At 37.0% G+C, this 27533-nt stretch overlaps 3 protein-coding genes across 5 annotated transcripts; 2 read left to right on the top strand and 1 right to left on the bottom strand.

Moving 5' to 3' along the window:
* Nucleotides 1–3291: 3291 nt before the first annotated feature.
* Nucleotides 3292–4851, bottom strand: LOC132620134 (uncharacterized). The gene is made up of 4 exons (XM_060334835.1): nt 4704–4851; nt 4077–4583; nt 3872–3966; nt 3292–3780 (listed from the first exon to the last, which is right to left on the bottom strand). Exons 1-4 carry the CDS (start codon nt 4849–4851, stop codon nt 3292–3294), a joined length of 1239 nt encoding a protein of 412 aa, XP_060190818.1.
* Nucleotides 4852–6956: 2105 nt separating this feature from the next.
* LOC132617504 (calcium-dependent protein kinase 28-like) lies at nt 6957–14552 on the top strand. 2 transcript variants are annotated; one of them, XM_060332510.1, is made up of 12 exons: nt 6957–7671; nt 9212–9342; nt 9432–9473; nt 9558–9693; nt 9771–9849; nt 10195–10364; nt 10869–10995; nt 11482–11597; nt 11698–11805; nt 12356–12418; nt 13322–13495; nt 13976–14552. In XM_060332510.1, the coding sequence occupies exons 1-12, from the start codon at nt 7216–7218 to the stop codon at nt 14120–14122; spliced, it is 1749 nt and encodes a 582-aa protein (XP_060188493.1). In that variant the 5' UTR covers nt 6957–7215; the 3' UTR covers nt 14123–14552. The 2 variants fall into 2 exon arrangements, with proteins under 2 accessions (XP_060188493.1, XP_060188494.1); XM_060332511.1 differs by having other exon boundaries at nt 6959–7671; nt 9582–9693.
* Nucleotides 14553–14811: 259 nt separating this feature from the next.
* LOC132617502 (DNA-(apurinic or apyrimidinic site) endonuclease 2) lies at nt 14812–26774 on the top strand. 2 transcript variants are annotated; one of them, XM_060332508.1, is made up of 9 exons: nt 14812–15629; nt 20026–20253; nt 20473–20558; nt 22377–22492; nt 22607–22687; nt 23051–23251; nt 24016–24209; nt 25164–25741; nt 26449–26774. In XM_060332508.1, exons 1-9 carry the CDS (start codon nt 15407–15409, stop codon nt 26527–26529), a joined length of 1788 nt encoding a protein of 595 aa, XP_060188491.1. In that variant the 5' UTR covers nt 14812–15406; the 3' UTR covers nt 26530–26774. The 2 variants fall into 2 exon arrangements, with proteins under 2 accessions (XP_060188491.1, XP_060188492.1); XM_060332509.1 differs by having other exon boundaries at nt 14824–15629; nt 24058–24209.
* Nucleotides 26775–27533: the final 759 nt, after the last annotated feature.

The following is a 27533-nucleotide window of genomic DNA, read 5'->3' on the forward strand; positions in this document are numbered from 1 at the left end:
AACTAGATGTGATATATATATATATATATATATATATATATATATATATAATAATAATAATTAAAAAAAAAACCCTAACAATTGTCTCATAGAAAGATTGTAAATTCTAGTAGGAATCAAATCACATCATAGTCATAAGTTGAGGAACTAATCATGAATAAAATGGGTGTGCAAACAAAAAAGTGAAAATGTGTAGTGTCGAGGAGGATGAGTCACTAATTCCCAAATAAGTATCCTACCCGTCCCTGAGCCTACATTACAACCCATGAACAAGTCCCATAGTGATCACAACTGAACCATCCGAAAGTGTGAAGCATTGAAATTAAAGGCAAGCATATGGTATCTACACTTGTATATCATGAACTTCTTTGTGAGCGTGAGTGCTTTCTATTCTCATTTATCCTTGTCCCGTATCTTATCTTAAAATTGTGTGTGGGACATTCTCTGATCCAAGTGAGGGCATAATGGTGAATACTCGCACGTATAAATGCTTCTGATAATGTGATGTCATTGATTGAAGCGTCATAGTCAATTCTAATGAGTTATGATGAAAGAACTTTGTTTTGAAATGAGGAAAGAAGGAGTTAACGTGAAAACGCTCATGCCGGTAGTGATGAACAAACACCATTGTAGTTACTTTTATACTGTTTTTAGTTTAGTTATAGTTTTTATTTTGTAGTTGCTTTGTCTGACTTGCTTGAGGACAAGCAAAGATCCTAAGTTGGGGGTGTTGATGTGACGCAGATTTGTGGTACATTCGACGCCTTTTTTACTATGGATTTTGGGTGTTCTCAAGTAAGTATGGTTCATTTTAATGTGTTTTTGTTATGTTTTATGAAGGCGATGGCCCAAAAGCAAAAACAAAGAAAAAGGAAGAATTGCCCAAAAATGAAGACTCGACGGTCCGTCGATTGGACGTCGATAAGTTGAATTTTCCAGTGATGGCTTAAGTTGAAGAGGACAAAGGACGGAGCCATCGACAAAGCATCGAATGGATCGACGTTTCGTCGTTTGTCTCGTCAAACAGACTTATCCATCATAAGAGGGAAAGACAGAAGAATCGACGGGGCGTCGAACTAGTCGACGGCACCGTCGAATGGACCGTCAAACTGAAGAACTAAAAAACGAAGGAATCGACGGCCCGTCGAACTGGACGGTCTGTTAATTCTGCCACTAGGGGCAGTTTTGCCAATTGCTGATGTGCGTTTTTTAGAGCCTATTTAAAGAACATTTTAGGTTTTTGTCATTATCAGATTATTCTCCAACATTTAACACTTTTTTCATTGGTGGGTGAGCATTGAATACCCCCCTTTTGGAGCTTAGTGAAGACAAAAAGATTCCATTCCCACCATCTTTATTACACTTTGTAAGCTTTATGTCTCCATTATTGTTTACTCTTTTTGTGACTACTATGTGTGAGTAGTTCTTTAATCAGAGTTGTGGACCCAAATGATGGGTGTTATGTAATTGGTGTCTAACATTGTATATATATATATATATATATATATATATATATAATGGGTTGTGATGTGTTTTATTATTTCTCATATTCATTGTTAGTTAGTGGTTGCAAACACTTACTTATGCACAAACCCTAGTTTTATTTGGAAAGATAAACTAGGGTTTGGGTTGAAATAATATAACAAAGACTCCGGGCGCTAGCCCTCGTTTAATGAACTCAGTTAGGAATAAGATGAGTTCTACTTGGCATATTTAATCGGTTGTACTTGCAACTTTTCTATATTTGGGGAATATCATGAAAAGAAATACTTTCTAACTATTGGAAAATATTAGGAAGTGTATTAGAAATTAAGTGCATACATAACCACCACCCATTAGAAATATATCATATTGATACCCATAGCATAACATCTAATCACAGTGGCAACACAACTTTGGTTATTCTAATCCAAATAAATTCTAAATACTTCAAAATAGCGAATACAAACCAAAACCTTTTTTTACCCTAGTCGGAATAGAACTAAAGACTTTAGAGATTACTAACATATATAATTAGAATTTATTTCACACTGTATTCCCTGTGGGATTCGACCCCAACCTAGTTGGGTTACTATATTTGACACCGACCGCCTAACGCCATAATTTAGGTGTAATTTGAGCGTATCATTTTGTGTAGCTATGATTAAGGGGATCCTGTTGGCTAAGATGTATATTATGCTTTGAAATTGGGCTACGTCGTAGGGGGAACAAGGGGGACTTGATTTTGTGTTTATTATGAGTAAGATGTACGAATCTGAATAGTTGTTTGATTATTAAGTTGTTGTATCCGAATTTATATCCTGGATAAATAAAAGTTAGTAGTATTTGTTTTTGTAGCGTCTGCATGTGTATAATTACTATTTTTTAAAATTAGTAAACATAGAATTAAAAATTAATAACTATACAACAACAACAACATACCCTGTTGAATCCCACAATGTGGGGTTTGTGAAGGGTAAAGTGTACGCAGACCTTACCCCCACCTTGGAAGGTAGGGAGGTTGTTTCCGAAAGACTCTCGGCTCAAAAGAAAACAAGGAAAACAAGGGAAAAGAGTCAGATACGGACAAGCAAATCAAAACTATGCGAAAATGAGAAATAGCAAGAGCAACGAAGTCATGATAAAACAACAACGATAGATAAGACCTAACACATAGAAGTAGGATAAAAATACTCCTAATACGAGAAATGAAACCTCGCGGCCCCCCACTAGCCCTCTACCCTGATACTTGACCTCCACCCCTCCTATCACCGATCATGTCCTCGGTAAGCTGAAGTAGCGCCATGTCCTGCCGAATCACCTCTCCCCAAGCCTTCTTTGGCCTACCGCTCCCTCTCTTCAGGCCCACCACTGCCATCTTCTCACACCTCCTCACTGGCGTATCAGCGCATCTCTGCTACACATGGCCAAACCACCTCAACCTCCCTTCCCGCATCTTATCCACCACAGGGGCCACACCCACCTTATCCCGGATCATTTCATTCTGAATCCTATCTCTCTTGGTATGCCCGCACATCCATCTCAGCATTCGCATCTCAGCTACCTTCATCTTCTGGACATGAGCTTTCTTAACTGACCAGCATTCCATCCCATATAATATAGCCGGTCTAACCACCGCTTTGTAGAACTTTCCCTTTAGAATAGGCGACACCTTCTTATCGCACAACACCCTCGATGCGAACTTCCATTTCATCCATCCTGCTCCAATACGATGTGTGACATCGTCGTCAATCTCGCCAGTCCCTTGGATGATCGACCCGGTTACTTGAAACTTTCTTTCTTCGGGATGACCTAAGTATCCAGCTGCACGTTCTCGTCCTCTACTTGACCCTCATCACTGAACTTGCACTCTAAGTACTCTGTCTTAGTCCTGCTCAACTTGAAACCCTTCGACTCCAGAGTCTGTCGCCAAACCTCCAGTCTCCCGTTAACACCGCTCCGCGACTCGTCAATAAGCACAATGTCATCTGCAAACAACATGCACCACGGAACCTCTCCTTGAATGTGGCTTGTCAGAGCGTCCATTGCCACAACAAACAGAAACGGGCTAAGCGCGGACCCCTGGTGCAGGCCCATCGTGACTGGAAAGTGTTCCGAGTCACCTCTAGCCGTTCTCACCCGGGTCTTGGCTCCATCATACATGTCCTTAATCTCTCTAATGTATACTACAGGAACACCTCTAGCTTCCAGACATCTCCACAACACCTCTCTTGGGACTTTGTCGTAAGCCTTCTTAAGGTCAACAAACACCATGTGCAAGTCAGTCTTTTTATCCCTATACTGCTCCACCAACCTCCTCACAAGGTGAATGGCTTCTGTAGTCGAACGCCCCGGCATGAATCCGAACTGGTTCTTCGAAATAGAAACTGACTTCCTCATCCTCGCTTCCACCACTCTCTCCCAAACTTTCATCGTATGGCTTAACAGCTTGATACCCATATAGTTGTTGCAGTTCTGGATATCCCCCTTGTTTTTATACAACGGGATCATGATGCTCCATCTCCACTCTTCAGGCATCTCCGCCGTCCTAAAAATAACATTCAACAACCGCGTAAGCCACTCCAAGCGTCCCCTACCCGCATTCTTCCAAAATTCTACCGGTATTTCATCTGGCCCGGTCATTCTCCCCCTGCTCATCTTCCGCATAACCCCCTCGACCTCTTCAACCTTGACCCGCCTGCAGTATCCAAAATCGCGGTAGCACTCAGAGAGCTCCAATTTGCCTAAAACGATGTTCCGGTCCCTCTCTTCGTTTAGGAGTTTATGAAAGTAGGACTGCCATCTTCGTCTAATAAGGGAATCCTCCACCAATACTTTCCCTCCCTCGTCTTTGATACACTTCACTTGATCCAGGTCCCGAGCCTTCCTCTCCGTCACTTTGGCTAGCCTGTACAACTTCTTGTCCCCGTCTTTTCCCCCCAAATCTTCATACAAGCGCCCAAAAGTAGCCGTCTTAGCCGCCGTAACCGCTAACTTCGCCTCCTTCCTCGCCTTCTTATATAGCTCCCTGTTAGTCCTCTTGTCTTCCTCGTCTGTGCTCTCTACTAGCTTTAGATACGCTGCTTTCTTAGCTTCCACTCTACCTTGTACCTCTCAATTCCACTACCAGTCCCCTTTGTGTCTGCTAGAGTAACCCTTTGAGATCCCTAGCACCTCTCTTGCCGCTTTTCTGATGTTAGCAGCCGTCGTAGTCCATATATTACTCGCATCCCCGCTACTCCTCCAGGCTCCCAATGCCCTTAATCGCTCCCCCAGCTCTTGGGCATTGTCCTTGTTCAAAGCGTCCCTCCTAACCTTCGGCTGACCCGATACAACCCTCTTTCTTCTCTTTCTTTTTATCTCCAGGTCCATAACCAAGAGCTTATGTTGGGTTGTGAGGTTCTCACTCGGGATAACCTTGCAGTCCGTGCATAAACGTCTATCGCACTTTCGGGAGAGTAGGTAATCAATTTGTGCTTGGCCCTCGTACTCCGAAAGGTGACCAACAAAAAATAGAAAAAGATAGTAATTTATATGATATAATAAAAAATATTTTTTGTTTGATAAAACAGCAGCAACATACCCAGTATAATCCTACAAGTGGGCTCTGGGGAGGGTAGAGTATACGCAGACCTTACTCCTACCTTGACAGATAGAAAGGTTGTTTCCGATAGACTCTCGGTTCAAGTAAAGCATAAGCAAAATAATTATGAAAACATAGGCAGTAATAATAGCAAGATATTATGCAAGAGAGACAACGTGTAGTAATAAGAATAAGAAACGTGAGAATAATAAAATAATAAAAAGACGAAGATAATACTAAACCAAGACAAAGATAATACTAAACCTATAGGTTAAGAAAAACAAACTTGTATCTACTCTCTCTTGGCTTTCTGCCCTTATCCTCGACCTCCACGCCTTCCTATCTAGGGTCATGTCCTCGATAAACTGAAGACTTGTCATGTCCTGCCTGATCATCTCTCTCAAATACTTTTTCGGCATACCTTCTACCTCACCTCCTGCCCTCCATCGCCAGCCTCTCACACCTCCTCATCGAACCGTTTGTGTCTCTCCTCTGGACATATCTGAACCATCCCAGTCTTGCCTCACGCATCTTGTCTGCCACTGAGGCCGCACCCACTGTCCCGAATATCTTCATTCCTGACCATATTTCTCCTAGTAGGCCTACACATCCACCTCAACATCCTTTCCGCAACTTTCATCTTTTAGACATGAGAGGTCTTGACTGGCCAACACTCCACCCCATATAATAACATCGATTGTAGAACTTACCTTTAAGTCTTGATGGCGCTTTATTATCATACAGGACACCAAATACGAGCCTCCATCTCAACCACCTTGCTCATTATTGTGAGATGGTAATTATAATCAATGAGGGTGGCTGAGAGGTATGTTGATGGTAGGTGATGGAGGTTGGCTAAAGATGGTTGGTGGTGAGGTTAGTGAGGGTGGTGGTAGTTGTACGTTGGAGATCAGTCGTCGTACGGGTATAACATATACTAACAAATAGAGTTGTAGTTATCTTCACATAAAGTTTTAATTGAACAATATACTAGTGATTTTAAGACTATATGATTTTGAATTATTCAAATTCAAGATTTTATTTTGTAAAAAGAAACGAACCTTATGTAAGTAACTAAAATTATTTTAATAATGGTCAATCACCATAATTTTGAATATTTTAAACATGAAAATGATTTAGCCAAAATAGTTTTCATTAAAAATTGTCCATACAAGATGTTTTTCCTAGGACGTGTGAAATACGCTTCTAAGGAGTGGACTTGGCTTCTACTCCCTTAGCAAAACACACAAACAAAAAATTTAATGCTGCAAAAAATGCCAAGAACAAGGATAAACAAAATAGACAAAACTTAAAAGGAAGCAAAAACTCCCGTTAAATCACAATGTGAAGATAAAAAAATAAAAATTCAACTTTCATCATTCCTAACTGGAAAAATTAGGGGGGAGTTCTGTAGCAACTCCCCCACCCCACCCCACCCCACCCCAACCCTCACTCCTCTTTCCTCCTTCTCTCTTCTTCCAAAAATTCAATTTAAAACACGCAAAAAAATAGAGATAAAATAGAGTAAACTTAAAAGGAAACAAAAAAAAATAAATCATAATGTGAAACGTTTCAGCTTTTCATCAAAATCCAAACTGGAAAAATTTAGGGGGAGTTCTTTAGCAAACCGCCCCCCGAAACACCCCTCTTTCCTGCTCCTCTCTTCTTCAAAAATTCTAAAAAATTAATTTGAAAACACACACACACGCACAAAAAAAAAAAAAAAAAGAAAAAGAAATAAAATAGAGGAAACTTAAAAGGAAACAAAAAATCAAACTTTTCACCAAAATCCAAACTGGAAAAATTTAGGGGGAGTTCTTTAGCAACCCCCCCACCCACTCCCCTAACCCCACCCCACCACACCAACCCCAACCCCACCCCCACCTCTTTCCTCCTCCTCTCCTCTTCCAGAAAAAAAGTCTCTTTGACCACCACCATCTTTCTTCCCTTCTTCCTCCTATCTACTTCAAACTTTCCTCTTAAATCTCATTATTGTTTTCACATTTCTCCAAACATATATAAACATTTTTTAGCCCTTCTCTTTGCTATTTAATTATATGTACACAATATACCACCGTTCTTGAATCTTTATTCTTCATTTTGTCTAATGATCTAAAAAAGATTGCATTTTTGTTTTTCATCATTTTGCAAATATGGGTAGTTGTTTTTCAAGCTCAAAAGTTAGTGGTTCAAATAGCCAAACCCCTTCAACATCCAACAACACAACAACAAACACTACAATAAATGTTCATCAAAATAGAAGGGAAACATCAAAGGCAACAACTTCTTCTTCAACAACAACAACAGGTGTTATTAATAATAATAATAATAATAATAATTATAATAGAGATAAAGGTAATATTAATAAAAAAAAACAAGAAAAACAACAACAACCTAGGAATTCTAATGTTGTTGTTAAGCCAAGTTCAAGAAGACAAAGTGGGGTTATTCCATGCGGTAAAAGAACAGATTTTGGGTATGAAAAAGATTTTGATAAGAGGTATACTATTGGGAAATTGTTGGGTCATGGACAATTTGGATATACATATGTTGCTACAGATAAATCTTCAGGAGATCGTGTTGCTGTCAAAAGAATTGAGAAAAACAAGGTAAAGAATTGATTTTTTTTTGTTAAATCTTCATTTTACATGTATTGTTTGTATTCTTATATTGTGGACAGTTTTTTTTTTTTTTTTGTTTGTTATTTTTTAGAGGATTGTTTGTATTCTTATTTTGTATCTTTTATGTGTTTCTGAAATGTTAAGATTCGTGTTTGGGCATAGATTCCAATTTTTTTTTTTTTTTTTTTTTTTTTTTTACTATATTTGGAATTTTATGAAGATGGAGTTGGAAAACAGGATTGGAGCAGTTTTCCAGATTTGGAATCCAACTCCAAGTTGGATTTGGAAATCTTATAACCAAACACTGATTTTGAAATAAAGTGAATTTTTTTTCCGGAAAACAGTGAATAATTCTAATGGCCAAACACTGATTTTGAATCTTTTATGTGTTTTTTGAAATGTTAGATTCTTATTCTGTAGGCTCATATTGTTGTTGTTGTTGACTGGGATCTTTAGGTTCTTAGAAAAGAATATTATTCAGCAACTGCAAGAAAGAATATTATTCAGCAACTGCAAATGTTGGCTTTTCTAGTAGATGCCTATGTTTATTTAGTGCAAACAGATGCTATTTTTCTAGTTTTTTTCTGCCTGAAAGGGAGTATCTTTAGTGAAATCTTGGATTATCCTGCTTATGCAGTTCAGCGACGGATCCAGGATTTGAAATTTATGGGTTCCTACTGCAAATTCAAGTTAATATATACAATAATAACTGGGTTCACAGACAAAGATTTATAGATATTTAGAGAATCTCTAAATATATATATATATATACCGAGTTTGGATGACCGATACTGTGGATCCGCCCCTGATGCAGTTCTTGTAGATGGTCTAAAGAGTGAATCTGGCCTTGTAAATAGACGTTATATTTGAAAAAACATAGCTGGACTTGGTGTTTGATTGTCTTTTGGGGTTTGTAGACTTGTCTTTATCTGAAGTCAACAAGCTTCAGAGACTCATAAACTGAATTCGATGTTGAACTTTTGGCTTTCATGAGCAATTCTGCTGTTATTATCATGTGTAATTTGCTGGAAAATGCCTTAGCTTTACCCGGTTCTCTTAAAAGTTGCTTTTTAGTCTATAGAGCACTTGCAGAATCTCTTATTTCTTATCGGCAAATGACTTCTCAAAGTCTTTATTATCCATTGATCTACATTCTACAGTGCAGCAAGTTTTGGCTGTTGGCCTATTGATTTTTCTGTGTAAAATGTCCTGCCAGCTTTATCTCCTATAATCTCCTCTCGTCAGATCTGGAGTTGTCACCAACACTATAGGATAACAGGCCTATGAATTTTGCAAAATCCGAGTAAATTCATAGTGTTTTGCTTTATTGTTCTTTTGGCCAAGCTTGTTAATTTTTACCTTATATGCTAATGGGCCTCGCAAAAACGAGTAATTTCACAGTGTTTTTTTCCTTTCTTCTTTTGTCCAAGCTTTTTAATTTTTATCTTAAATATATGATTATCTAGTCTTCCTTTACAAGTCTTGTCACACAATCTCAGTTAATCGTACCAATTCCTTTTTGCTGCAGATGGTTCTTCCCATTGCGGTTGAGGATGTGAAAAGAGAAGTTAAGATATTGAAGGCCTTAGCTGGTCATGAGAATGTGGTTCAATTCTATAATTCATTCGAGGACGATAATTATGTCTACATCGTAATGGAGTAAGTTTTGTTGTTTTTGGATCTCTGAGGCTACTGATTCTTCCACTTGAATGGCAAGGTAACGTTTTTCAGATTTTGTTTTCTTTTAGGTTATGTGAAGGTGGAGAATTACTGGACCGAATTTTGTCCAAGTAAGTATTTTGAAATTACCAGTTTCAGTTGATTATTTGTGAGTTCTATATTCAAAGTGCTGATTATGAAGTTTTACTGATAAGGGTTGACACAATTTGTCTAATCAGAAAAGACAGTCGGTATACTGAAAAGGATGCAGCAATAGTTGTCCGCCAGATGCTAAAAGTTGCAGCTGAGTGTCATTTACATGGTTTGGTGCATCGTGATATGAAACCAGAGGTATGCAAGCAGTTCAATGCTACTTTTGTCTTGGTAATGCTGATATTGCTTGTCTTAAACATTTTTTTATCTTGTAGAATTTTCTCTTTAAGTCTTCAAAGGAGGATTCACCATTAAAAGCCACAGATTTTGGTCTTTCGGACTTCATCAGACCAGGTGATTGGAGACTCTAGAAATCTAATGTGTTCAGAATTTTATATAAACTCATCTTTCTGAAGTACGGTTAGATCTCTCTATAACAATTATCTTCTATAACTGCATTTCACAATAACGGCCAAGTTTTCTTGGAACCGATTGTCATGTTATTTTATATTATATGTTTTCTATAACAACATTTCGCTAGAATTGCTAAAAATATCCGGACAAATGACACCGTTATAGAGAGTTTGATTGTATTGATAATCTTCATGCATCTGCCAAGTGCTTCAATGATCTAGGGGCTGTTATTATTGTTTTCTCTTCTAAATTTAAGAACTTATCATAGGAAAATTATATATGCAGGGAAGAAGTTCCAAGACATTGTCGGTAGTGCATATTATGTAGCTCCAGAGGTATTAAAGCGTAGATCAGGACCTGAATCAGATGTCTGGAGTATTGGCGTAATTACATACATTTTGCTATGTGGCCGTCGGCCTTTCTGGGACAAAACTGAGGATGGTATATTCAAGGAGGTGAGGTGCTAATATATTATCTGTAATTTAGCAACATTTCAATTTTTGTTTTAACTTGGGAAACCTAAAGAAAGGATATCACAATTTTAGGGCTGTAATAGGTAATGAACTTGCAAATTTTGTATAAGTTACATGCTTACCTTTGAAGTTTCCACTCCCTTAATAAACTTCATCTCGTTTGGAATCTCAGAATTTCCATTCACTTTTTTGGTATCTTCTCGTAACATCCTAAGTATGGTACTGTGTTATTTTTTTCTTTGTGGAGATTTTACTTTATTTCATTTTATTCTCGAGTGATTTTGGTCTTCAGCTTTTCATCATTTCTCTTTTGAGTCCAATGAAGTTACTTCTATTTACTTTGTTAACACCTCTCTTTTGGCTGATGCTCCCTTGTAGTGGCTCTTATCCAAACTGTTTTTCTTCCTATAAGACATTTAACAACTATTCTTTGTGATTTGCCTGCTTTTAAATAGTTTATTCTAACTTTGCTTCCATAATGCTTAGGTCCTACGGAACAAGCCTGATTTTCGTCGCAAGCCATGGTCAAACATAAGCAACAGTGCTAAAGATTTTGTAAAGAAATTACTGGTGAAGGATCCTCGCGCTAGACTTACTGCTGCTCAGGCCCTATGTAAGTAATATTATTCTGAATTTGTACTGTTAAGTTGTATAAAGTTTCTCATATTAGCTATACAAGGGCATTCCAAGGGTGCATATAAATCTTGGACCACTCCATCCATTGCCTTACGGTTTTGGATTGGATTCTCAGATTCTTTCACATTGTATCGGCGCCAACTTTGTCAACCCTCATTCTACATTAAAGTTCACGTATGAAACCTAGAATCGGGTTACATAGTGGGATGGCATTAAACTTAAAAAGCCCCATATCGGCTATGCAAGAGTATCTGAAAGTGTATAAAAATCTTGGACCCTTTCATGCATTATAGCGCAACTTTCAGATATGCAGCATATGCTTACTTAGTGCTTTATTGAAAAGAAGAACCTTATGTTGTAGTATTCGAATCAATTAGCAAACAAATGTTACTGATGTCATTCCTTTAAATTTGTTAATACAATGAACACTTGTTCTGAAAATTATCTACTTAAATATCTTCAGCGCATCCATGGGTCCGAGAAGGAGGTGATGCATCTGAGATTCCACTAGACATTTCTGTTTTATCCAACATGCGGCAATTTGTCAGATACAGTCGTCTAAAACAGTTTGCCTTACGGGTAAGTTCATTGCTTTCTTATTTCTTAGACCTTTCTGTGGGTAGAGTATCTTCAGATATGCAAAACGTAAATTTCTGGATGCTGTTCTGTTATCTGGCAGGCATTAGCTAGCACACTTGATGAAGAGGAGCTCGCCGATTTGCGGGATCAATTTTCTGCAATCGATGTGGATAAGAATGGTGTCATCAGTCTCGAAGAAATGAGAACGGTATTTGCTCATCTTTCATGTTGGAGGTTGTTTTTGTCCTCACAACTCTAACAGCCTGTTTGGCCAAGTTTCTCCTAAGCCAAAAGTGCTTTCTTTGAATGTTTTTTTTTTCAAAGTTGAGGTGTTTGGCCAAGCTTTTACGAGAATAAAAAGTGTTTTTTGAGTAGAAGCAGAAGCAGAAGCTGTTTTTGAGAGGCTGAGAAAAGTAGCTTCTCCCCAAAAGTACTTTTTAGAAAAGCACGTTTGAAAAAATACACTTAGAAGCACTTTTAAAAGCTTGTCAAACACTAATTGCTGCTCAAAAAGTTTTCAAATTGATTAGCCAAACACAAATTGCTTCTCACCAAAAGTACTTTTTCGGAAAATACTTTTGGAAAAAACACTTTTCAAAATAAACTGATGATTTTAGAAGCTTGGCCAAACAGGCTATAAATGGCTAGTGGCAAACATATGAGGCACCTCTGTTTTGCGTGTCTTGATGCAAAACATTGTTTAACTTATATACTCGGTCATCTATTTTGGTGGCTTATCGTATTCATTTTTAATGCAGGCCCTCGCCAAGGATCTCCCATGGAAAATGAAAGAGTCGCGAGTTATTGAGATTCTTCAAGCGGTAGACTTATTTATATTGAAATGAAGTATCAGGAGCAAAGCATGACATCTAATAAATAATTAGATAATTACTCTGAAGTATAAGGACCTTTTGTCGCCTTAAGTTGTTGCATGTTTTTGCACTACTTTAATATTCACACACAACTCGCTCTCCCCCACACCCCCTAAAAAAGAGAAATAAGAAGACTGCAGCTAGGAATAGGAGCAAGTTCTTTAAAAGTAATCAGTTGCTAAATGCACCCAGGGCTGCTGCATAGCAGTCATTGAATTGGGATGAAATTCAAGGTAGACCACGGTCCAAATCCCGGTAGAGACAAAACACATTACTCCCTCCGTCCAATTTTTGTGAAGGTGTTTGACTGAGCACGGAGATTCAGAGAAAAACGATTACTTTTGAAGCTTGTAGTCTAAAATAACCCATAGAAATTTATGTGGCTATAAATCATCTCATTAAGGGTAAAATGGGAAGTTTGAAGTAAAATTGTTACTAAATATGGAAATATGTCATCCTTCTTGGGATTGAGTAAAAAGGAAAGAGTGTTGCATAAATTGGGAGGGAGGAGAATTTGATTCCTTTCCATTTTTCTGAGCCTTGGTGGTGCGGAGTTAGATACTTGTACTGGTGGGAGGTAGGGAATAGTCGAGGTGGTGCAAGTTGTTATTGACGCCATTCCTAAATCCGTGACCAAATACTTGGGGTTCTTTGTGTCAATTGTATATTCCAAATAGTTCCTGCACCATAATCCTTATGGTGATATGAAATTACTCAATTGTCAATGCTAATAATGCTGCCAAGTAATATAATAGTCTCTCTAGCTTTCATCATATACAACTTCGTCACTTTCTACTATATGGTCTCTTCTGCAGTTCAGAGTCCTAAAGTATTTTATTCATTGCTTGGCAGATTGATAGTAACACAGATGGGCTTGTTGATTTCCCGGAGTTTGTGGCGGCCACTCTACATGTCCATCAGTTGGAGGAGCATAATTCTACAAAATGGCAACAAAGATCACAAGCTGCTTTTGAGAAATTTGATGTTGATAGAGATGGATTCATTACTCCCGAAGAACTTAAAATGGTTTGTATCTGATGTTTTCTGCTCAAGTGAAGTTAGTGTTATTTGCAGGCTTCTTCCAAGAGCAAGGGGTCATAGCATCTTAGATGTCAGTTATTACTATTCCTACAATAGTAGAATTCAGTTACTCCCTCCGTCCCAATTTATGTGAAGGTGTTTGACTGACACGAAGTTTAAGAATAAAAATAAGACTCTTGAAACTTGTGGGCTAAAATAAGTCATAATATTTGTGTGGCTATAAATCATCTCATTAAGGGTAAAATGAGAAGTTTATAGTCAAATTGTTATTTATTGTAGAAAGAGGTCATTCTTCTTGGGACTGAAAGGAAAGAGTGTAACATAAATTACATGCTTCATCACTCTTAAGAGTGTGTATCATACTTGTAGACTCAGTTCTCCATTCCGCATGAAAGATATGATCCCAGATAACATAATGACATTATTTTTGGCTTTTACTTACATAATACTCTTGCTTTTTTGCAGCACACGGGCTTGAAAGGCTCCATAGATCCACTTCTAGAGGAAGCGGATATTGACAAAGACGGAAAGATAAGCCTGTCAGAATTTCGTAGGCTTTTAAGGACTGCTAGTATAAGTTCACCAACGGTGAGAGATTCACGGAGAATGTAGCTTTGTAAAGATGTATTATAAACGGAGAGGTGAACTTCATCAAGAATTTTTGTGGGAATACAATGCTCGTATACACGTTCTCTTGTGGATGGCTTCGGAGATGATGGTACTCAGAGACGTGTAACTGCCACGTGGCACTTTGTAGCTGGTGGTCGTCGTGCCAAGTGTGTTTGTTGAGTTTCATTTGCCCTTCATATAAAAGAATTTGGCATGAAGTTTCTTTTTTCCTTGAACAACCAGTTGCAATGTCTGTAATCTGGTAGTTTAAGTGTATATTCCGTCACTTTTTGTGAGTCTCCAGGTTAAGTACTCCCCTTCGAAATTCTACTATAATGTCATTATAAATATGCCATCACTGTAAATTGGCTTGTATCAAAAAGGTTTGTTCTGTATGATTTAAGGCACAAATTCAGAAACTCGAACTTCAGAACTCTGCCCATCTTTAAGTACTCTGCCAATTGCTTCTTCAATCCCAATTTACGGGGCATCTTTTGCTTTCTCGCTTTTCAAGAGTCGATGCGATTAATTTTAAAGTTTCGATCAACTTAATGTCTTAAAAATAAAATTTAGATATTCAAAAAATATATGAAAAATGAGATAAGTTATACTTTTTCCCTTGTAAATTTTTTCAATGCTAGTTGTTAAAAATACTTTCTTCGTTTCAATTTATATGATACTTTTTTTTTATTCAGGTTAAAAAAATGTGTCTATATGTATTATTAAATTAATTTCTATTTCATTCTTAATAAAATAATTTCTAGTCACAATTTTTTTTTTGGCTTGTTTTAAATTATAAGATTCAAAAGTACTTTGTATTGGGTTAGTAGTAAAAGGGTCTTAGTTGTTAACAAATACTCTTTCCATCCCAATTTGTATGATACTTAATAAAAAAAGAATGACATCTTTTTATGTGTAGTAATAATTTAACTCCAAAATTCTTATTTTATCTTTCATGAAAAATTTCTAACCACAAAAATTTCTTTGACTTATTTTAAATCACAAAATTTAAAAATCTTCCTTTCTTTCTTAGACTTCATGTCCAACCAGAAAGAGGTAATAGATTTCATCCAACATGACAAAAAATGCAACCACTTTTAGAAACTACAAGGGTTATTAATGCTCTAGTATACACTTTAGGGATTATTTTAAGGACCCGTTATTATTCACTTTTTTCAAAAATTAGTGTTTTTTTTCCCATACATATGAAAACGACATCTTTTGTTTGCCTTCCTGTGTACAAAGAAGAAGAATGAGGGAAACCGTTGTTTGCAGCATAGTACAATAATGAAGATCGTGACGTACAACGTAAACGGATTAAGGCCACGTATACAACAATACGGTTCACTTAAGAAGCTTCTAGATTCACTTGACGCTGATATTATCTGTTTTCAAGAAACTAAGTTATCCAAACACGATCTTAGAGCTGATTTGGTTCGTGCTGAGGGTTATGAGTCTTTCTTCTCTTGTACTCGTACTAATGATCGTGGTCGCTCTGGTGGATATTCTGGTCAGTTTACTATTTTACCCCTCCTTTACCCTCTGTTTGGATGGTTATTCTTGTGGTTCATTAATGTACAATATGGCATGTTACAGTATGGTGTTGTATTATACCGTATTAATGAACATAATATTTGGATAGACTGTATCGTTTGTTGTATTGTTTGGTTTTACTGTATGATACTGTATAGTAACTTGTAAGTAGGGTAAGTGTGAGGTTTGAGTAGCCTTTAAGCGCGTGTTTGGTATGAAGAAAAATGTTTTCTACGGAAATAATTTTTTTGGAAAATGTTTTCTTGGAAAATAAGTGATTTTGTTACTTATTTTAGAAATTACTGTCCAAAAGCATTTGTATATAATTTAGACAAATAGTATGGTGGTTGGGTGCAGTGGCGGAGTCAGGATTTCCGTCGAGGGGTTCAAAATATAAAAAAGTAAACATCCGAAGAAGCCTAAGGGGGTTCAACATCTACTATATATACATAAAAAATAATTTTAACCTTGTAAAAACAGTGTTTTTTTCCGCCGAGGGGGTTCGGATGAACACCCTCAGCATAGTGTGGCTCCGCCACTGGTTGGGTGGAGGGTAGGGATATTCCAGTTAGTTTACTAAGTTAGCTCTCTTTTTCGCATTTGCGTTAGGTGTTAGTGCTTGTAGTTGGAAAGACTCGTTTTTGTCAAGAGTTTGTTTAATTGTTTAGATATTTGTATGTTGCTGTTAGGGTAAGTTTGAGTTTCGAATGACCTTTAAGGGCGTGTTTGGTATGAAGGAAAATGTTTTCACGCAAAATAAGTGATTTTTCCCGTATTTTCTAGTGTTCGGTATGAAGGAAAATGTTTTCACGCAAAATAAGTGATTTTTTTCGTATTTTCTAGTGTTCGGTATGAAGGAAAATGTTTTCACACAAAATACATGATTTTTTCGTATTTTCTAGGTTGGGTAAGAAGGAGAATGTTTTCACGCAAAATAAGTGATTTTTTCCGTATTTTCTAGTGTTCGGTATGAAGGAAAATGTTTTCACACAAAATACGTGATTTTTTCGTATTTTCTAGTCTTGGGTAAGGAGGAAAATGTTTTCACGCAAAATAAGTGATTTTTTTCGTATTTTCTAGTGTTCGGTATGAAGGAAAATGTTTTCACGCAAAATAAGTGTTTTTTTCGTATTTTCTGGTGCTCGGTATGAAGGAAAATGTTTTCACGCAAAATAAGTGTTTTTTTTCGTATTTTCTGGTGTTCGGTATGAAGGCAAATGTTTTCACGGAAAATAAGTGTTTTTTTCGTATTTTCTAGTGTTTGGTATGAAGGAAAATGTTTTTACGCAAAATAAGTGTTTTTTTCGTATTTTCTAGTGTCTGGTATGAAGGAAAATGTTTTCACACAAAATAAATGTTTTTTTCGTATTTTCTAGTGTTTTTTGGTATGAAGGAAAATGTTTTCACACAAAATAAGTGATTTTCTTACATATTTTCTAGTGCTTGGTCAGTTTACTAATTTAGCTCTCCTTTTCACATTGCCTAAGGTCCGTGTTTGCAAAGACTCGTTTTTGTCGATATTTTTTTGAGTTTGTTAGATATTTGTATGCCAGTGTAAACTGTAAGGTTAAGGAGCCGTTTGCCCATGGAATTTTTTACATTTTTATAAATACAACAACAACAACAACAACAGCCCAGTGAAATCCCACATCTTGGGGTCTGGGGAGGGTATAATGTACGCAGACCTTACTCCTACCAAGGTAGGATGGCTGTTTTCGAGAGACCCTCGGCTCAATAGAAGCATAAAAAGGGGGTCAGATAAGGTTAAAAGATTTAAAACGATATTGCAATGAAATAATGCAAGCGACACAGTAAAACAGGATAATCAAGGAATTCAAAGCGATATGGAAATGCAAATCACGAAAGCGGCACAGATAAAATAGAGTAATCAAAGTACAGAAAGTAGCAAATAATAACATAAATCAAAGCACAAGAAATTATAATGCGCTAATGCGCCTACTAATAAGGAAAGATAACGAGACTTATATACTAGCCTTCTACCCTAATGTGGGTCCTCCACACCTTCCTATCTAAGGTCATGTCCTCGATAAGCTGTAACTGCGTCATGTCCTGTCTAATCACCTCTCCCCAATATTTCTTTGGCCTACCCCTACCTCTTCTGAAACCATCCATGGCTAACCTCTCACACCTCCGCACTGGGGCATCTATGTCTCTCCTCTTCACATGCCCAAACCATCTCAGTCGCATTTCCCGCATCTTGTCTTCCACCGAGGCCACTCCCACCTTATCCCGAATAGCCTCATTTCTAATCCTGTCGCTCCTAGTGTGCCCACACATCCATCTCAACATTCTCATCTCGGCAACTTTCATCTTTTGAACGTGAGAGATCTTAACTGGCCAACACTCCGCCCCATACAACATAGCCGGTCTAACCACCACTCTGTAGAACTTGCCCTTCAGTTGTGGTGGCACCTTCTTGTCACATAGCACTCCTGAAGCTAGCCTCCATTTCATCCACCCTACCCCAATACGATGTGTGACATCATCGTCAATCTCCCCGCTGCCTTGCATGATAGACCCAAGGTACTTGAAACTACTTTTCTTTTGGATGGCCTGAGCACCAAGCCTAACTTCCACGCCAACCTCCTGGGGTGTCTCACTGAACTTACACTCTAAGTACTCTGTCTTGGTCCTACTCAGCTTAAATCCTTTAGACTCCAAGGTATGTCTCCAATCCTCCAGCTTAGCGTTAACTCCGCTACGAGTCTCATCGATCAGGACTATGTCGTCCGCGAAAAGCATACACCATGGCAATAATGAGCTATATTTAAAAAAATTCAAATCAGCTTTTGGTTATACATTGGACTGATTTTCTGAATTTTTGAAGATGAGTTTCAAGTTTGAAAGAATGATTTTGACCTGTCACAAAAGTTCTACCTTTTTCCAAGTTAAATGCATGTCTAGACACAACCTCAATTTCCAAATGCGCTTTTTCAACTTAACTTTACATTTTTTTTAAATGTCACATTTTTATGTACAAACACCTACTAAGTGTGAGTTTTGGATAGGCCTTTAAAACTGCTAAGTTTGTCTTTATTGATTATTGGAATGAAATATGCCTGAAAAGAGTGGAAGTTTTTTTGAATATTGAAATGAAATATACCGGAATAGAGGGGAACAAATATAGGGGATCGGTACAGCTGACCTAGGTTGAGCTATAGTTGATTGATTGATATGTACGCTGAATTTGCGTTATTGCATTCTGTGTCATATGAGCCGAGTTATTTTTCAATGAAATGTAGCTGAACTGATCTTTACCAATAGGGAAAGTTTGGGCTAGCTCCACTGCACAGTGCGTATGATATCCTAAGTTTGTCTTTATTGAGCATTGGAATGAAATATGCCTAAAAAGAGTGGAAGTTTATTGAGTATGGGGCTGAAATATGCCCGAACAGGGGAACATATAACCGAGCTAGGTTGAGGGGTACTTGATTCATTGATATGTCCTCTAAATTTGCATTATTCAAATCTGTGTCAATCTCAGCTGAGTTATTTAAATGAAATGTAGCTGAACTGACTTCACTGATAGGGAAAGTTTGGACTAACTCAATTGTAGGGCGCATATGATATGGAAGAGCAATTCATTGGAATTGCTTTACTTTGGAAATCATTGCTAGATTATTTTTGAAATGTTTGACTTATATAAAAATAGGCGGAGTATAGTAATGGTACAAGCTGGAGGACAGGGTATAACTTATAAGAATATTGTTTTTGTGATATTCACGAGTGTTGTAGCAGGCGACACGAAGTAAAAGTTATAATTCTTACAAAGGAAATGACTTCTACCTATAGGTGACAGAAGCCATTCCTCATTTTTGATATATTTTCAGCAACTGAAAATAACATAAAACTGGAAAATGATTTCATCTGAGGAAACATTTTCGTCATACCTATAACACCCTGCATATCTTTTTGGTTTTGTCATATCTAGGATTCTAGAAGCTATGGAGAGCAACTGTTAAGCTTGAAAATGGAAAGGCTGATCAGATTCCTTAGTCATTGTGTAGTGTCAAATTAAATTTCCTTTTTCTTTGTCCCTTAATTCTCTTAATGTGGTAAAGTGGAAATTTAATTTTTTCCTTTTTATTTTTCCCCCTCTACAAAGAACTTGTCAAGTGCTGTTGAAGTTGATGAACATAGAGAGTCTTAAGTCTTATAGATTGGAAAGAAAATAATATAATCTTGTGGATTGCATATAATGTGTGATCAACAAGGCTAAGCTATGCTCTGTGAAGCTTAAGGCATTTATTTTATTGTATAATATTTTAGCATTTCTCTTAAGACTTGGTATATCTGAAGTAGGACAATGTAGATAAATAAACAAATGATTGAATTCATATCTACTTGTCCAGGTGTTGCAACCTTTTGCCGTGTAAAATCTGCATTCTTGAGCAATGAGGTAGCTCTGCCCATTTATGCAGAAGAAGGCTTCACTGGTCTCCTCGCAACATCTAAAGGATATGAACCTAGAAAGGAGGAGTCCCCTTCAATAGCAGAAGGCCTTGAATGCTTTTCTAGAGATGAGCTTCTTAAGATTGATAGTGAGGGACGTTGTCTGATCACTGATCATGGTCATTTTGGTGAGTACATGCTATCCCGGAAAACAAATGAGATGTTCGATTCTTAATAGGAATACAAGTCATAGCCAAAGCTTTTCTTGTCCTTTTATTTTTCTGACTCACTATGTGATATATCTTTTCAATTATTTTTTGGTAATTTTTCTTTAATGTTTTGTTGCACATTCAAGTATCTTATTTCCTACCGTAGTTTGGTGATTGCCAAATGTTTTCTTCTTGCAGTTCTATTCAATTTATATGGGCCCAGAGCTGTTCAAGATGACTCTGAGAGAATCCAATTTAAGCTCACATTTTACAAGTTGTTAGAGGTAATCAATTCCCATTTTGGTTTTCAAATTACGAGAACCTGAGAAATGATATTTTCTCCCATTTTCAATTACGAAATTACCTGTTGCTTTATCGATGAGGATGTCTTGCACCAAATATGTAATAATCCTGTATTGTTATGCCACCTGAGTACTATGAATCCTATTTGGAAATTGTTGTGGAAATCCCATGTCAGTTGCCTCGTCGTTGTCGTTTACCTAGGGATCAAAGTTGCGACCAGGTCATGACTGGCTTTGTAAAGTTTCTCTATTATCTGGGATGTAAATTTACAACTATTTAGCTGATAGAAGGTTGTTGAACCCTCCTGTTTGATGTTGGAGTTGCTTAAGTCTTTGTGGGTTGTAATGGCTTAAGGATTGAAAATATATGGCTTAAGGATTGGAAATATATGGATCTTAGGAGTCTTAGGAGCTAGTATAATCCACTAATCCGTTGTTCCTGATTCATTCAAGGCATAGATTCTCCATTGCTTTGTCTTAATAGCGCAGGTGTTCGTCAACGGTTAGAACCGTTGAACTTCAGACTCGAGCACTTAGACAATTCACTTTGAGTACTGGGGAAGTCTGCTGGTAGGAATGTTTCAATTGCTTGCTTGCCACATGGTAAGTTAGTTCTGTATGTTGGGTCCAATAAATTTCAGAAAAGGAAATGATTGTAGCAGAATTAGGAAGACTCCCACCCCAAGATGGAGAATTTTCTGGATTTGAGTTTTAGGAGGAACATTCAAGACGGTGAAGTGCTGAAGTTCCAAAATTTGGTTGAGCTGCTTCACAAACAAGGAACACCACAGAATAACCAAGATGTATGGAGTTTTGGGGGGGAGTTTTTTTTTTTGTTCGGTCATTCTATGAGAAACTCTTGGTTAGGAAGAGGGTTGCACTTCCATATGGATTGGTTTGGATTCCAAAGGTACAGAGAAAGATGTGTTTCTTCAATTCGCTTGCAACAAGAGGGGTGATATTGATGGCAACGTATCAAAGAAAGAGGAAGGTTACCTATGTTAGTTGGTGTTTTATGTGTAAGAGTTAATGTTCAGTTGGAAATGCAGTAGATGTAAATGAAGGCGCAGGGCATAGAATGTTACTCCAATAGCTCTTATGTGCCGTTTTGGCGAGAAAGAACTAGGAGAGCTTTTGAAGATGTTAAGATGAACTTTATACAATTGAGGAATAACCTCTTATCTCGTTTTTTGGTGCATCTGTGAGGTTCCTTTGTGTATAGAAGATCAGGTGTTGTTTGTAGAGAACCATGTCTTTTTGTAGGTTTCTACTCTTTTAGTATACTTCTTGTATATGAGCATTTTGAGCCCACATTTTCTATTAAAATATTACTTTATAAAATAAAAAAATAAAAAAAAGAACTTGACTAATTCCTCAGAGATGAGTTGGTCATTCTTCTAGAGGTTTTATCGTTTTTGTGGCATCTCGAGCCTTCTTGGTGATAGACAGGTGACTCTGGTTGGTGTCATCCTTTGGTGTGTTTATTTACTTAAATTTCTCCTTTCTTTTTAAAGAGAAGGATTTGAAAAATCAATTTACCTACTAAAAAGGGACAAGGTGAAGGAACTGAACTGATTATTTATGGTTGCTTAATGCTACTTCAGTAACCTGCATTTCTCTCTCTTTTTTGTTAACAAATTATTTCTGCTTTTTACTCATCTCTGCTATCTTCTCCAGGATATTGTGTCTATTGGAGTACCATGTTTCTTCATTGACTGCAGAAATAGCCTGTTATGTACATTGTAAACCTGCATTTCTGAACTTCACATGCTTTGCTTCATACTAGTAATTTTTATGTAGAGAAGATGGGAGTGCCTCCTGCTTCAGGGAAGGAGGATCATCATTGTAGGTGATCTCAATATTGCTCCTGCTGCCATAGATCGGTGCGATGCAGAACCTGATTTTGAAAAAAATGGGTAAGCTGCTTCCTGAAATATTTTATATGCAATGTATAAATTAATTCCTTTGTTTCTCGTTTGCTTAAGATAACAATTCTACTTGGTAACTGGTTAATTTTCACTGCATTGCAGGTTCAGAAGATGGTTTAGATCATTACTAGTGCAAAATGGAGGGCGTCTCCTTGATGTTTTTAGAGCAAAACATCCTGATAGGTTTCTTTCTTTCTATTTATGTTTACTTTTGTAATTTTCTAAACTACACAGCTTAGGGGGAAAGGGAAGAAATCATGTCCAATGTTAATTCATCACCACATGCGAACATTTAATTCTTCTAAAGGTCATCTATTTTAATCCTTTCCTGTACATTTTTCTACAAAGATACATATGGGGCGAGATTTTCCTTGTTTCTCAAGGTCATTTAAAAAATAAGATAAAGTATTCATCCTTATCTTTTTTTTTTTTTTTTTCCGAGACTGGTAACATAGTATTCATCCTCATCTCCTTTAACTATTGTATTGCTTGCATCTTGTTGTATGAACGTTTTGTCATATTACTTCATCTTGTATTTTGCTACAGAAATGGAGCCTATACTTGCTGGTCACAGAGTACAGGAGCCGAGGAATTTAATTTTGGTTCTAGGATTGATCACATACTTAGTGCCGGATCATGCTTGCATGATGAGGAAAATCAAGAAGGGCATGACTTTGTGACTTGCCATGTTGCAGAGTGTGATATATTGATGCAATTTCAAAGGTGGAAACCTGGAAATACGCCAAGGTAAACATTTAGCTATTCATGCGCTTAAAGTGCGCTTAAGCCCTAAAGTGAGGCTCAAAACATGTTGAGCGCTTCGCCTCGCTTTATTTGCGCTTCAATGTCATCAACAGGCTCTAAGAACTACTTTTCCTTCTTCATAATGAGCCTCTCTTGAAGAGGTGACACTAGATAATTGATATTTCACTTTATCGTAATGTTTTTACAATTTTGTTGTCCGTATATTTGTTGTTCATGCTTATTATCATTAGTCTTGGACTAAACATACATATATATATATTTGTATTTTTTCACCATTGCGCCTTTTTGCATTAAAGCCCACGCTTTATTTGCGCTCTGCTCTTAAAGCCCCAGCTGACCTTAGAGCTTTTTTGCGCTTTTCCCTTTTAATAAGACTGGGTGTAGCTCTAAAAGAGAGAAAAAAATTAGCAGCTCCATGTCAGTAGAGATTAGTTTGATCCGATTACCTGCATGCTTTGCTGCGACGGAGAGAAATGTTTTATCTCTTAAGTCTGTCATGTTACATTTTCTGATTGATCTGTTATAAGGATTATAGCAAGTAAAATTCCAGCTAGTACCCTTAGTTATATTCTACGTCTCTTGTTTCCCACGAAAATATCTATAGTGCAAAAGAAAATCTCCAGCAGTATCAGATGAGTTAAGCACATACATGATTGGCCAACTTGTTTGATTGGGTTTTCGATTGTTCATTATTGTTCATGTTAGCATCTTTTATCACTCATCGTTGTCCCATAACATGGTGATAGAGGATGCGTAAATCACAAGATATCTACATCTACATTCCACAGGTGGAAAGGAGGGAGGAGCATCAAATTAGAAGGTTCTGATCATGTTCCAGTTTACACGAGTTTAGTAGAAATCCCTGAAGTAATGCAGCATAGCACCCCGTCATTATCTACTAGATATCATCCCCAGGTCTGCGGGAGTCAGCAAACTCTTGGTGAGAGTTTAATCAAGCTACAATTGAATATCAATTTTCTTGGAGACGCTGTTGTGCTTATTTTACTGGACCTTGTCTGATATAGATGTTTGCTCACACAATTCGCAGGCCCTTTAAATGAAGTTTGATGTTGGTGTTACCAAATTTAATTTCCAGAATGTGATAGAAATCAATGTGTGTGATATGCAAATAAAAAGTATACGTTTAATTATTGATCGAAGTAGGTAGCAATAAATCAGCAAACAATCTTCTGCTGCTAAAGCTGTTTTTTTCTTCTTTTTGCATGTGAATGCTGTTATTTGGAGTAATCTAGTTAACCGAAGGTTAGTAGATTTTCATGCTTGTTGCGTGCATCAAATCAATCTTTTATGTCTTCTCCAAGTTTAGATCAATTCAAAACAGAAAAAGTAGAAGAGAAATCAAGTCATTTAGCTTTTCTTTCTCATTCTAAAATAAAAATAAGTTAGCAAGCTGGTAGTCTCAATTGCATTTTGTCTGTAGGAGGAGGTCTCATAATATGGAGAACTAGAGGAAAGTCCCAGGAATTTTACTCGAGGAAAAATTAATCTAACTTATATCTTTCTTATATCTTCCCAAAGGTTTTTAGATAATTAGAAAGTCAGTTACTGCAACCACATGGATCATGTTTGATGGCCAATGAAGTGATACGAGGACTTTGTGATGTACATATTACATTATTATGTTCCATGTGCCATGTTTTTACAAGTATAAGTAGATGAGTTTATCCACTCAAAACTGAGTTTATCTAAAAAAATAAAATAGTTGAGTTTATCCATCAGTCATTTAAATGATGCCCTCTTGACCATCGGCATCATGTAAGCACTGATAAATTATGTTCAGTTTGATTTTTGTAAAAATGGCGCGGCATTGTGCTTTGTGTTTCAGTTTATCACATTGTAGTTCGTCTTTTGAATTTCCTCCTCAAAAGTGCAGTGTCAATGTTCACGAGAAGGCAAACAACGGAGCAAGTTATTTCGGAGGAAAGTGAAAGCCCTCAGATCCCAAGTCACGAAGAATTTATCTCAACTCCAGAGAAATATGATAGTAGAGCTTCTCATAGTATGATGATTGGTTCTCAAAGAAATACTAATATTCTGCCCGGCATTGAGGCCAAGAAGAAAGCAAGGCACAGTCAGGGGTCTCAACTGACACTTAACTCATTCTTCCAAAAACGCACACATAGAAGTGAGACTTGTAGCAGCAGGTTTACCGGTTCTAAACTTTGTCAGACAGACATCTCTTATTCTCAGATTGAGCCCAACGGAGTTCCTTCTGCTGATGATGAAAGTGGCGCTTCAATTGAAAATACTCAAAAGGAGTGCCAGCTAGATGCATGCGACACAGATAAAGAGAAGAGGAAAGTGGCATTACAGGAGTGGCAAAGGATTCACCAATTGATGCAGAATAGTGTACCTCTTTGTAAGGGCCATCAAGAACCTTGTGTTCCTCGGGTCGTTAAAAAAGCAGGCCCCAATCTGGGCCGCAGATTTTATGTCTGTGCTCGAGCTGAGGTATGTCCGATTGTTAGTGGATTGAGTTAAAAATATGGATGCAATGGCGTAAGATATTAAGAAATATCAATTTAAGTTTAAAAGAATGAAGAATAGTCATGTCTCAATTATGGCAGATAGGTGCCCCCCCTCTTTTTACCTGATACGTACTTCAGTATAAATTTTATAACACTATATGGATATAAGGTTGGAGCCAGATGTTTTTAGAGGGGGAATGAGTGGAAGCAATTAGGAGTTTTGTAAGCACGTGAAAGCATTTTGATTTCTTCTGATTCAAGCTAGCTGTGAATTTCAGTTAATAGATAAATGCCATTTAGTTGATATCTAGAAAGTTGATGCCTATTGCCTAGTACTTGCAAACATAATATTTCACCTTGCACTCGAATTTCTACTCCAGTTTTAGTTTTTCTGGAAAAACTATGTTTGCCGAGCAGGCAAAGAAACCAAAAAATGCTCTCTTGGGGAATGTGTCATAATCATTCCTTCTTTTCCTTTTCTGATGTCCATCTATGGTGACTTTTTTTTCTTTTTGATAAGGTAAACAATTTTATAGATTATGGGAAAAACCTATATACAAGCCATACACCAGAAAATAGAGCACCTATACCAAAACATGGTTCTCTATGTCTAATAAGAGATTTGTGCATGTATCCGTCTATTTTCCTGAATTTGTTTTTACAAAATCTAATCCACATTCTCTATCTCAGGGACCTTCATCAAATCCAGAAGCAAATTGTGGTTACTTCAAATGGGCTGCAGTATTAAAATCTAAGGGAAAAGGAAAGTGAAGTCTTTACTGCATGTATGTGACTACATGATAATGAAGTTCAGGTTGGTTAAAAAATTTGGAACAGGGATCATGTGTTTACATGATAAACCGCAAAATCAATAGATTTAGTTTTGTTTTCGTGTTGTTATTAGCTTAAATTATCTAACATAATTGTAGATGTTTATTTGGACGACAGAGAGTTTCTTTTCTTCTTGCTGTTGTATTCTTTGACATAATTACTTTCCAATTAGTCATCTTCCTTCATTTCCTTCTTTATTAATTTAATTGCCTGGAGTTCTTAGCTTATCAAATAAATAAAAAGGTGCATGGTGGCTAACAGTCTATACATACTATCATGTCCAAATTTTAGAAGGAAATAATTCGTGACTTTTTCAGCATTTTTATTGGTGTTACTATAGTTACTTATGTTGGAAACAAAATCGTTCGTGGCATTAAGTTGGTCTTTTTGAGAACCTAAGTATATTTCCATGCTTTTAAATAGATTGATTTGGTTTGAGATGCTGATAAGAAAGCTTTCTGCTGAATTTGGTAGCTAGCTTCAAGCTAGAAGGATGTTGATTAGTTAGACATGATTAGTTTACTGAATTTATGTGACTGCTTTTGTCGAGATATGGAGCTCTTACGAAATGAATCTGTGTCATGATATCTGGTAAAGGAACTTTTTCAGGAGAAGGTAAGTTCTGCATACGATTTGAAGTAATCATGTTTTCGTTTTTTATAGTGAGACAATGGTCAGGACTGACATATTGGCACACTAAAGAATTGACACGAGAGAATCTTTTATTAAAAAAAAAAAGCAATTGAATCGCTATACGTTTGTCATCTTGTTGTAAATATACTTTATTTGCTTCTAAAGAATTGACACGAGAGAATCTTTTACAAAAAAAAAAAAAAAAGGGGAAAAGGAAAAGCAATTAGATCGCTATACGTTGGTCATCTTGTTGTAAATATACTTTATTTGCTTCGTTAATGGCTCAAAATGACTGATTCAACTAACAGAGT

Source organism: Lycium barbarum, chromosome 11, assembly GCF_019175385.1.
Source record: "Lycium barbarum isolate Lr01 chromosome 11, ASM1917538v2, whole genome shotgun sequence".
Taxonomy (NCBI): domain Eukaryota; kingdom Viridiplantae; phylum Streptophyta; class Magnoliopsida; order Solanales; family Solanaceae; genus Lycium; species Lycium barbarum.

What these genes read in the sequence shown, in the direction of transcription:
- LOC132620134 (XM_060334835.1), bottom strand. Translation starts at nt 4,851, where the DNA reads ATGGACCTGGAGATAAAAAGAAAGAGAAGAAAGAGGGTTGTATCGGGT. An exon ending in GAGGAGTAGCGGGGATGCGA is followed by an intron (nt 4,584 to 4,703) that starts GTAATATATGGA and finishes GAGAGGTACAAG; the next exon opens with GTAGAGTGGAAGCTAAGAAA. An exon ending in GTGGAAGCGAGGATGAGGAA is followed by an intron (nt 3,781 to 3,871) that starts GTCAGTTTCTAT and finishes TTGGTGGAGCAG; the next exon opens with TATAGGGATAAAAAGACTGA.
- LOC132617504 (XM_060332510.1), top strand. Translation starts at nt 7,216, where the DNA reads ATGGGTAGTTGTTTTTCAAGCTCAAAAGTTAGTGGTTCAAATAGCCAA. An exon ending in ATCGTGATATGAAACCAGAG is followed by an intron (nt 9,694 to 9,770) that starts GTATGCAAGCAG and finishes TTTATCTTGTAG; the next exon opens with AATTTTCTCTTTAAGTCTTC. An exon ending in TTATTGAGATTCTTCAAGCG is followed by an intron (nt 12,419 to 13,321) that starts GTAGACTTATTT and finishes ATTGCTTGGCAG; the next exon opens with ATTGATAGTAACACAGATGG.
- LOC132617502 (XM_060332508.1), top strand. Translation starts at nt 15,407, where the DNA reads ATGAAGATCGTGACGTACAACGTAAACGGATTAAGGCCACGTATACAA. An exon ending in CATTTTACAAGTTGTTAGAG is followed by an intron (nt 20,559 to 22,376) that starts GTAATCAATTCC and finishes ATTTTTATGTAG; the next exon opens with AGAAGATGGGAGTGCCTCCT. An exon ending in CCTGATTTTGAAAAAAATGG is followed by an intron (nt 22,493 to 22,606) that starts GTAAGCTGCTTC and finishes ACTGCATTGCAG; the next exon opens with GTTCAGAAGATGGTTTAGAT.